At 43.3% G+C, this 11,024-nt stretch overlaps 2 protein-coding genes and 1 long non-coding RNA gene across 3 annotated transcripts in view; 2 read left to right on the forward strand and 1 right to left on the reverse strand.

Annotated features, from left to right (window-relative positions):
- Window positions 1–818, forward strand: part of LOC119362923 — a 2,458-nt gene extending 1,640 nt beyond the window's left edge. Inside the window, exon 2 of the long non-coding RNA XR_005173685.1 lies at window positions 545–818. This is a non-coding gene — a long non-coding RNA (uncharacterized LOC119362923). The remainder of the gene's footprint in view (window positions 1–544) is intronic.
- Window positions 819–1,488: 670 nt separating this feature from the next.
- On the forward strand, window positions 1,489–4,752 carry LOC119362924 (transcription elongation factor SPT4 homolog 1-like). The gene is made up of 5 exons (XM_037628204.1): window positions 1,489–1,711; window positions 2,019–2,110; window positions 2,502–2,557; window positions 4,233–4,294; window positions 4,405–4,752. Exons 1-5 carry the CDS (start codon window positions 1,589–1,591, stop codon window positions 4,453–4,455), a joined length of 384 nt encoding a protein of 127 aa, XP_037484101.1. The 5' UTR covers window positions 1,489–1,588; the 3' UTR covers window positions 4,456–4,752.
- Window positions 4,753–7,130: 2,378 nt separating this feature from the next.
- On the reverse strand, window positions 7,131–10,351 carry LOC119362926 (serine/arginine-rich splicing factor SC35-like). The gene is made up of 9 exons (XM_037628205.1): window positions 10,154–10,351; window positions 9,976–10,054; window positions 9,697–9,776; window positions 9,541–9,607; window positions 8,616–8,687; window positions 8,033–8,191; window positions 7,880–7,945; window positions 7,591–7,804; window positions 7,131–7,508 (listed from the first exon to the last, which is right to left on the reverse strand). Exons 1-8 carry the CDS (start codon window positions 10,227–10,229, stop codon window positions 7,612–7,614), a joined length of 792 nt encoding a protein of 263 aa, XP_037484102.1. The 5' UTR covers window positions 10,230–10,351; the 3' UTR covers window positions 7,131–7,508; window positions 7,591–7,611.
- Window positions 10,352–11,024: the final 673 nt, after the last annotated feature.

An 11,024-nucleotide genomic window follows, 5' to 3' on the forward strand; every position in this document is an offset into this window, starting at 1 on the left:
TTGCCCCCGTTGGTCTACACGAAGCTCCGCCACTGGTTGGAAGGCTTGTTTTCTAGTATGCTTTCCGTGCAAATACTCCAGCCACTTACTGCTTCCAAATATATGCATCCATAGTTGGTGCAAAAAAATTTGGCTTCATTTCTGAGAATTACATGCTTCCGCCCAACATTAATAATGCACCATTCGCATTCGTTTCCAGCTTCATACCTTTGTGCTTCTACATTGTGTTAATTTTGCTATGGTTCTATAGAAAAATGCTTGTGCGCCTTCATCTCATAATTAAGGACTACAATGGGTTCACTTCGTATGCCTTCCATACTACTTTATTATCGCTTCTATATGTCAGTTTTTATGTTTTAGCAATGCACATCTTTTCCATAATAATTCACCAAACTTACCTTTGCTTCTATGCTTCCAAGATCCAACCAAACCAGTCATTGTTTCAAATGAAATTGTGTTTTGCTTCAAGCCCTTTTAATTAAGGTGGTCTAGTTACTATTTTGGTGAGCTTATGTATGCAACTTGCTTTTTATTGCTGGTGTAGACAATGGATTGCTCGTTCTATTCCTAGTGGAGGCTATTTTTGGCGTATGCGACAACCAAGTCGGAGGTGACGGATGCACCTTCCGGACATCATCAGAGCCTACAATGGGGAAGAGGGTGATGGCAGCCAAACTGAAGTTGAGGGAGAGACTGTTGCTAGAACAAGTTTAGGCACACTATGATTTTAGTTTCTATGTTTTGGAAACATGTGTAATCGAATGGAAAACTAGCATTGAATGTTGGCAGGAAATAAATATATTTTATGTTGCATTCCACTGGATCGGAATAAAAAATTTGCATCTTTGTAAACAAAACTTAGCCTTACACTGGATGCAATTTTTTGTTTGATAGAAATAAACATAAATCTCGGTGGAAGCAAATTTTGCATCATGCTTAAGTATTGTACCAAAAAATTGCAACCGTATCACATGGAATCATATATGAATGAATTTTATAGGGAAGCATAGTTTTTAGTCTTGGAAGCGTGACTTTTATATAATGAATACAAGTACAGAATTCCAAAGCACAATTCACATGTTCGGAAGCACGACTTTCTTATGATGGAAACAAACACGTAATAGAAAGGAAGCATTAATCGTGGTAAGGAAACTAGTGTCCAATCGCCTCCTATGTAAGCAAGCGTGATTATAGGGATCTGATTTGGATCTGGCGTGGAAATCACAAGCATGTTTGGATGGTGATTAAGAGGTTGTTAATTTGTTTTGTATAAACCTCTAGGAAGCGGGCCAGAATTTAAGGGAATAAAGGTCCGACGGGAAGCACTCAATAAAACAAAGGAAGCAAATCAGGAAAACTCGTGCAGATCCAAAGTGCAAATCGGACGACCATCATGCTTCCAATCCAACGGCTTATGACTAGTCTGATACGAAACAAAATATCAGTAGTCTGATTGCTAGTGGTGCCCAAACACAAATACCCGGAAAAAAAAGATACGAGAGAGCTCTAGGACGGAACGAGCGAGGGAGCGAGCGAGAGAGGACAGAAGCGAATAGCAGGCGAGGAGAGGAGGCGAGGGGAAGCAAGGATGAGGGGCGGCGGTGGCGGGGTGATGGACGACGGCGGGGTTGAGCACGCGCAGATCCCGAACAGCTTCGGCCACGAGCTCCGCGCATGCCTCCGCTGCCGCCTCGTCAAGACCTACGACCAGGTACCTACCCGCCGCCGCCGCCGCCCCCATCGCTACCCGTCCGTCTAGACCTAGGGTTTCGGCCCCCCTTTCGGTTAATTGAATCCATATCTGCGTGCCAAACTAGGGCGCCTTATTCTTTTAGTACGCTGTCGGATGGTAGGGTTTAGCCACATGTTCTCGATTTGGATCGCGTGCCTGTGTTTCTTATAAATTCTGCAGTGAGAAATATTGTCCGATTTGGTGGCACAAGCAGCGTGGCTGAGTGTTATTGTTATTTGCTGATGTTTAACATCTACTGTGTCTGATTGCTGCATCGGGTGTGCAGTTCAGGGAGAATGGCTGCGAGAATTGCCCCTTCCTGGACATGGACAAAGATCGCGACAATGTTGTCAGCTGCACCACCGCCAACTTCACTGGGTAACTCTATTCTGCACTGTGGTCTTGTAGTTCTTCTGGCTAGTGTTACTCAGCGGTTAATTCTCTGGTAGAGGTGCACTAATTCCACGTTTTTGGAATTTCGTTGTGATATAGAATATGTCTAGTGCTTTTACCTGCTGCAAATTGACTGACAAACAGATAAGAGGAAGAAATAAATGCAATGTTTGTGATTTTTCTCTAAATTCCACCCCTCGCGTTGATTACTTAAATTCTTTGGGTGATTTTGGTGAATAATTCATGAAAACATTTATATATTCATAAGAATGTGCTGCTTCTGATTGCAGAAAGATCATATGCCCTTAAATATATATTATTTATGCAGCCCAGTGCTTCCTCTTTCTGAATTTATTGAACAAATTTTGGCTTGCAGAATAATATCGCTGATGGATCCCAATAGGAGTTGGGCTGCTCGTTGGTTGAGAATTGGTGAGTGTGTAGTTAAATAGTTATCACACAGCATTTGCTTATTTTTGTCTTCAGGTTACTTTCTCTATCCAGTTTGCTTTACTTTATGCTATTGCACATTTACATTTCGAGCCTAGTTATGAACTTATGATATGCATTTTTATAGAGTATTAAAAAGGAACAGGTTAGACCATTTACTGGAAAGCTCTCCTAGCTACCATATACTAATCGTTTAGGTCTATAATCACTACTAGGTGGGGTGTCCAGATGAGTACTGCATATACCTTATACTGTTTATAGTTCCTTGTCTTCTTACTCCCCTTCTGTAATAATATTATGGTTGCTAGTAGTACTTAAATTTGTTATTAAGGATCCACCTGAGTGTGTTGGCATTCTTTCTTTATAAAATATATCTATTTGACCTGTATGTGGTTACCACTTGTGAAGGATCAGAAAACTGAACTGAAATATTTGCCAAGATCCACTCCTAGCTTGTTTAATTCCAGGACTGGGTTCTTCAGTCCTTGTTATAGCAAGGAAATTATCAGTGGATTATCTCATAGGACAATAATTGTTGTGTTAAGCTTGTATTTGTAACATTTTAGATTTGACATTGGAATCTTTATTTAAAACTTTCCAATTGTATGCTTGTTAACCCAAGTGCATATCTTTTTCATTGTTTGCGTTCTGAAGCCTTCTTTATTTAAGTAATGCATGTTGATACTGTCATCCGATACTTCAACAATTTTTTGTATGTTTATAGTAAAAAGATAGAACTCTAGAAAATTACTTCCTTGACATTGTTTCACAATGTGAAAATCATGCGAACAAAATGTAAATGAAAGGAACTGGCTGACGATTGCATCAGTGCAAATTTGAATCAAATTATGGTCTTGATTTTTTATATGAAATTCGTTAGAATTCTCTAGAAAGTAATGAGATTCTAGGTTGTGAAGAAACTAAAGGGATGTGGATAAAGGGAGGGATGATAAAAAAAAGTAAGATATAGGGTTCCAATATGTATTGTCTATGAATTGCATCATAGAAGGCAATGTGATGAACCATCAATATAATAAAAATATAATAAATAGAAATCTTAACTTGAAGCAAAAGTAAAAAAAATTGGAGCAACAGTAAAGAGTCGCTTGAGTTAATAGAACTGTGAATTTGTTCGGAAAGTTTTTTTGGAAAGCTCCACTACAGGATTCAGACCTAACCATTCAAGAAGTAGTGGGAACGATCGAGCCTATGGCTCTAGCCCGTAGGATTTGTCAACAAGAATCCTAATAGTTGAGTGGGATGGCCATAATCTGAATTCTGCATCGTGAAACAATATCAAGGAAGATATTTCTTTTTTGTCGAGTATATGTATGATGTTACTATCATCACGAATCTAGGCAGTCTCCTTGTTAAAAGAAGTCCCCTACTAAGAACTTCAGCCAGTTATTACCACCGCGCCAGTATTATGTCCTTCCAAATCATGTGAAAGCTTTTAGTCAAGCAGAACAGAGAAATTAATGCCAATGGTCCATGGTGGTGCTAGCCATTACTCTGGCAGCCCGTTGAAATGGACTTTGCCGGAGGACCATGTCTGCTTTTGTGTCATAACTGCACGACTTAAACCTATGCTAAACAAAGTGTTGCGTTGTAACGGTTAACTGAAACCATCTGCTTATGTTTGTTTCTCAATCTGCAGGGAGGTTCATTCCAGGGTGCTATACTCTGGCTGTCTCAGAGGAACTTCCCGAGGAGTATCAGGTAAAAACTGCATGCCTTCATTCTTGCAGTATTCCCAAGGAGTATCAGAAAAATTATTAACGCAACTCTATGATGTCTTGACCTAATAATTTTTCTTCTGGTCGTTCCAGGGGATGTGCCAAGACAACAACGTGCAGTATTTCCCTCCGAAGCGCCCCTGAGCAGGCTCGAAGTTGATGCAGTCGTGATCCTGGAGCCGTACTTTTACATATAGTTGCACCTGTAATGTCTGCTGATTAAACTGCCACCAGTGTTATGCATCCTGGAGCGATTCGTTGAACGCTTCTGTACAACCTGGAGGCATTTTAAGCTGAACTAGTTCATCGCACATTTCTACTTCGACGAGACATTGCAAGCCATGCTAGTTTAGTTTTATGCATGACAAGTGCTCAGGTTGCTGTTATTATGCACCGAAGCCTATGCCAAAAGCTCCTAAAATTATTATTATTCTGAACAAAGGATTGATGGTCGTTGCTGTCAGGATTCCCTACCTGCATTCATCCCTATGCGCCGCCTGAGAAGCCTACACTGGCTGCTTGCACTCATGCCTTCGCCGCTCCGTGCCTAGCCCCTGTTATGTACTTAAAAACCCTAGCTTTGAGTCCTTTCTCCAATCGTTCGGAGATGCCATCCGACCACCCCTAGATCACACCTGGTGCTAGGCCCACATTTGATGTGGGCACCTTCGAGCTTGGCTCCGGAGAGCCTAGCTCGAAGGAGTGGGAGGAGTGGGAGTGGCAACCCCATGACTATGGTGGAGGTCACAAAGCCAGAACAGCCTGCATGTAGGGAATGGTTGTTGATGTGCCGTCGCGACCATGGTTGAGGCAGCCCTAGGCATTAGGGCATGTACAATGGTGCTATCTTAGGAGTGCCACGTAGGATAAATGGTGAGGTGGAGGAGAGAGAACTCATAAGAAAAGGTTTGTCTTCTCTTATTTAAGATAAGACAAGAGATGATCTCTTAGCACAATTTGTCTCACCATATTTTAAGGAATAACTAGTTATTGAAGATAAGGCTAAGATATAACCCATTGTAGACATATTTTTTTGTCATCTCTATATTACATGCAAGACTTAAGATAAGACTGTCCTATCAACCATTGTACATGCCCTTATCGACGTGAACCGGGCTTTTCTCGCCTCCATACAAAGCGCACATACGGTCCACCGTGAGGTAGCTCTGCGTCAACAAAATGCGGACTATCTAGCGGCCGAGGATGAGGAGGCATCTAAGCAGCACGACGACGATGCAAGCCACGCCGGCCCCCAATGACGATGAGGCTGGACTCTAGCGCAATGGTCGTCGACCTCACCTCTGACAAAAGAGTAATTAGTTTCCTTTTTTCTTTTTTAAGGACTTCCGCTGTTCAAAAAGTACTCCAAAATTTAATAAAAATCTAGTGTATGCGGGTCTTTGAGGGACACGGTTGGATGGCCTCCGTACGGCTGGCTGTCCACGGACATTTGGAGTTGTCTATTTGGTAACCATGCTGGAGAAGCCCTAATAGTACTACATTATGCACATTTTGTCGAATTATGGGAGCCTCTGCTCCCCTGAACAAATCCATCACCCCACTCAGCCAGCATGTTTTATAGGAGCGAAAATAGGGGGTTCCTCTAGGCATCTTTTGCTTTTCAGACTATCAGGGATGTCGGTTGACACTTTTAGGACAACTGACAAATGTTCATGAACACATTCGGACATGTCCACATGCAGTCTAGAATTCTGTGAACTGTTGTGTGCAGTCATCGCTGCCTGTTGTTCACCGTGACAGCAAGTATACGATGTTGCCGGGTGGCCCTGTACACTGAACGAGCAGACCCGAAATATGGCAGATAAATATTTCGAATTAGACACAGGTTAAGTATACAAACAAGCAACAAACACTCGCCAATGAGCAAAGTAGCCCATAGTACAATCAAACAAAATCAGCGCAAGTTCTTTCCCGGAATTTTCAATTGTGTACGAAATGATAAATACAAAGTTATCATACATTACACTTTTATGTATTATGAAATACATAAATCATGGAGCGAAGGTTCTTTTCATAGGGCCGCCATCGCCACATGATCGTACGTCAGCATTCGCATGAGCACGTCTACAGGGCAGCAGGCCTTGGAGCTGACATAATTCAGTCTGCAATTGAAAACACCTACCACACACCCTGACATAATTCAGTCTGCAATGGAAAACACCTACCACACACCTTCTATTGCGCAAGGTGTTAAGAGTTGTAAAGTTTTTTCAGAAAAGATGTATACAGGAGTCATAATATGAAGAAAAGAAGTCCCACAAACTGGTTACAAGCCAAGAAGCTACCACACGCTTACAGTAACTGTAAACTTGGAGCATCAACTGCCAAACATGATGATCTCTATAAACCATACATAATCCTAAGATACTAAAAATTAACTAGGTCAGCACATTAAGAGTATTTGCATTGCTATGTATGTACATAATAGCTTTCGAAATGGTATAATAAGGTATTGTGCTAACTTCTGAGTTCACTTATTTTTCAAGACTGTATCATCATCTCAGAATTTATTTAGGCCAGAACTAACAACGGAAGAACACACAACCACCCTTTTGTTAAAAATATGTTCTGGGGGTTGCATATAACATAAATCATGTGAGGAGACTTGACGAAAAAAAACAATTTTTTCAAATCCTAGCACGGAGAAACATGAACCGGAGTAGTTTTATTATTGATGAACAGCTTAAGCAGTGAACCTCAGCTGGATCATTTGAACCTTACTTGTCAGCATAACAAGAGTGCATGCAGCAAAATGATCACCAGCGTCATCAACCCCCACCAGCATCACCATCATCATCTCCGTCACCAGCATCATCATCATTAAGGGGTACAGCACAAACAATATCAACGGCAACAGCAAGCAACTTGTGTGTTCACCCTTTATCAACCAGCACCTCTTCACCACATCATGTAACTAGAAAGGTGCAAATTACCATTTATAGTAAGTGCCCAACACTGGAAAGGAAATAGTAATACTTAGTGCTAATAGACAAGATTGAATGGAAAGGTGAAGTAGTACATATAGTTCTAACAAGTATCCAGACATCCACATAGCAGCATCTGTAGCTTGTAGTCACTGATGTCAAGCACCACAACATCTTAAATTTGTAACAGAAGATTGTTCATGATAAAGCAACTGAACAGCCTTCGATATGAGCAGCTCTGTTCCATGGATCCTGTAGACAGAAGCACAAGTCATGTTATCGCGTGCTAGGGTATCAACTGTGATGACATATATAATTTGAACAGCTTAGAGACCTCAGTTGTTTGACATTCAGCTCATGTTGAAGGGCTACGAGAGCCTGGAGACCGGTCATCGTTGCGCCTAACAGGAGACCGGTCATCATTGCGCCCAACAGGAGACCGGTCATCATTGCGCCTAGCAGGAGACCCCTCGCGAGGAGGTGGTGTCTTGCGAGGAGGTGGTGTCTTGCGAGGGGAGCGACTAGTGCTTCTGCGTGCAGGCGACAAACTGCAAGCAACAATAAAGGGCATCAGTTCAATTCAGTAAGACGGAACAAAAGAGATGATTCCCAGATGTGCATACCTGTCTCTGCCACCCTTCCTGTCATCATCAGGACTGTAGCTGCGGCTCCTGCTACGACTAGGACTTCTATGTGCAGCCAGGAAACAAATAATTAAAAATGAATGTATGGCACAACCCAGCATAAAACAACAATGATTATCTGGATGTGTATACCTGTCTCTGCCACGCCTCTTGTAATCATCAGGACTAGCGCTAAGACTCCTGCTACGACGATGATGATCCCTCTCTCTGTACCTGTCACGTCCATATCTATCTCCACTCCGACTCCGACTTCGCCTTCTAGAATCTCTGCCCCGATGATCATCCCGGTACCTGCAGATGAGGTATGCACACGATTTTTGACATCGTGAAATAAAAAGAGCAACAAGAATGGAGGAAATCCCAATAGAATCCCACTTTGATGGATAATCTTATCGTTAGGAACATGTCTCCGTCCATCAAAGTGACCAATAGACATGGTATGGTAGCAGTCAGCAAAGCCAACAACCATGGCATGTCCATAGTTTGATGTTGAAGAACTTACTGGAACCTCCATTACTTACACAACTACTGAACTATAGCCCTATTTCTCTTTCTTTATAATGTGCTTCAATTGAATCCCAAACCAGATAAGCCGCCTACATATGTGCATGGTAAATGAAATCTACAATATACTATAATGTGAAAACGACAACGAAGAAATATACGATATACTATAATGTGAACGACAACGAAGAAATATATAGGAAAAAAGTACCCCCGTCTTGGACTGCGGCTTCTGGAACGACCCCTTGGCTTCGGGACAGTTTCCATGATTCTCCCTTTCTGACTGCAAAGTTCAGGCAAAAGAATATTAGGTCATCGGCTTCAACTAACAAACAGAACAGTTTTATGATAGGTGCTAGTTCATTCTTCTACATAGAGCAATTTTCATGAACTTCTTGGAATAATCAATTCTGACTACATAGTGTATATGCTGACAAAATATGCATAGCTTACTTTTCTCACTATAGAGAAAACAATGTATGAGAAATAACTCTCCTAAAAGCATAAACTTTATCAGGTAGTATTATGGTTAGCGCATGCCCACTTCTTGTTGATTCCTAAACAGAGTATCACATATTCACGCAAGTTGTAACCTGGTATGTGATAAGAGCTGAAATGTTGAGATCAGCAAATTTTGTAATTAAGACAACACCATAATTGCTCTAGTATTGAGTAACCTAATATTGCACCATACTGATGTAACCTAACACTTTGGGATGATGGTTTATAATCAAAGATAGTTCATGGCATCCAAATGTAGCAAAATCTTCAAAACCGTCGATTCCTTGCCCCTCTAGTACCGAGTAATCTACCGTTGCACTAGACATAGAGTATGTAGTGCCCAACACATCCAACCAAGAAGTTTACATCTTGCAAATGACCGATCCATGTCTAAATATCAAGACACCACATTGGCTAAAAAATAGTTCCGTTCACAAATATAAGACTTTCTAACTTTTTTCTGGATCGGATGCATATAGACACGTATTAGTGTGTTTGTTCACTCATTTCAATTCGTATGTAGTCCATATTGAAATATCCATAACATCTTATATTTGTGAACCGAGGGAGTAAGTGTCAATATCAAGATTTCCTCAATAATCATGCCAGCAGTCAAGGAACACGTTGTATCTTACATCCGCTCAGCATTTGGGCCGTACTTGGCAAACTGCACCATCATCTCCCTCCCATCCACCAACCTCCCTGGAAGATAACCAACAAAATGAAGTTGAATCCAATCCTAAAACATGTATCACAGAAATCCCAAATTCACATGGAGGAGAGGAACCCACCATCCAGGCGATCAACTGCCTTCTGCGCCTCGTCCTCATACTTGTACCTCACGAAGGCAAACCCTCGCGAGTCGCCAGTCCTGCAGAAAATAGATGTGCGAACAACATGAATCAACTCCCAAAACCCTAAAATTGCCGTGTGCAGATGTACAAACAACATGAATCAACTCCCACAGCCCTAAAATTTCCGTGTGCACACTTCGCAGCCCTACAGGACACACACCCAATCTACACACGAACACAGATTAACTGCCGAACCAGCATACGAACGAACCCTACCTGCGGTCCCTAGGGATGTAGATGTCGACGACCTCGCCGTACTTGTCGAAGAGCGGGAAAAGGTCATCGGCGGTGGTACCTGCCAGACACGCACGGGGAGGATTAGGGCGGCCGCCTAATGGAGGCGTACCTCGGGGAGAAGGGAAGAGCGCGGTGGAGATGCGGAGAGGAAACTTACGGAAGGTGATGTTGAGGACGAGGAGGGAGTAGGTGTCGCGGATCGGCGGCGGGCCGGAGCGCCCGAAGCGAGACATCTCGCCGGAGCCGGAGCAGGAGGCGGCGCGGGGGGCGGAGCGGCGGTTGAGGAGAGGAGAGGCGAGGCGAGCGGATTGGGGGAAAGTACGAGCGACGAGATGTGGGGGGAACGCGAGGCTGTGGGTCGGGTGGACACAAGAAGTTGCCGATCCTTCTAGGGCTCGCCACACGCGGCACGCCGGACAGTGTGGGCCTAACCGTTCGACCTGTTTCAAGGGGTTGGGCCTGTTTTCAAGGTGGGCCTAACCGTTCGGCCTGTTCCGTGGTATCATACACCAGGCCGACCCGATCCTGCCTCTATTTATTTTTCGTAGCTGAATTTCTCCATGTACATTCTTTTACCTTTCGGGCTTTTCTCATACAAGCGTTCACAACTCTAGCAGTCTTATCCGCTTTTTCAAAAAGAAAGCCTACGGGCACTTTTATTTATAGCATGGCAGAGTTACATCATGAAGTACAAGAGATAATAAGAATTCACGAGTAACATCCACCCAAACTTAGCTACATTAACAGCACGAATAATTCCAAATCGTGCCAACGCCGTTCCGCCAGGATCGCATCAGGCGATTGGAGGAGGCGACCGGGATCCCTCGCGCCGCCGGTGACGCCGCCGGTTCCCTCTCTCTCCGTCGGCCGCTCCGGTGGCGGGAGGGAGGGGGAACCCCGGGTCTGTTCTTTAGGTGGGCGTGTGGTAGGGTTAGGGTTGAGGGAGACGCTGCCGAGGCCGTTGCGGTGGTGTCGCGTTGGAATAAGTTTCTCCGGGCTTCGTTCACGGCCAGGCGAGGCTTTTGCCT

This window comes from Triticum dicoccoides, chromosome 2B (genome assembly GCF_002162155.2).
Source record: "Triticum dicoccoides isolate Atlit2015 ecotype Zavitan chromosome 2B, WEW_v2.0, whole genome shotgun sequence".
Taxonomy (NCBI): Eukaryota; Viridiplantae; Streptophyta; class Magnoliopsida; order Poales; family Poaceae; genus Triticum; species Triticum dicoccoides.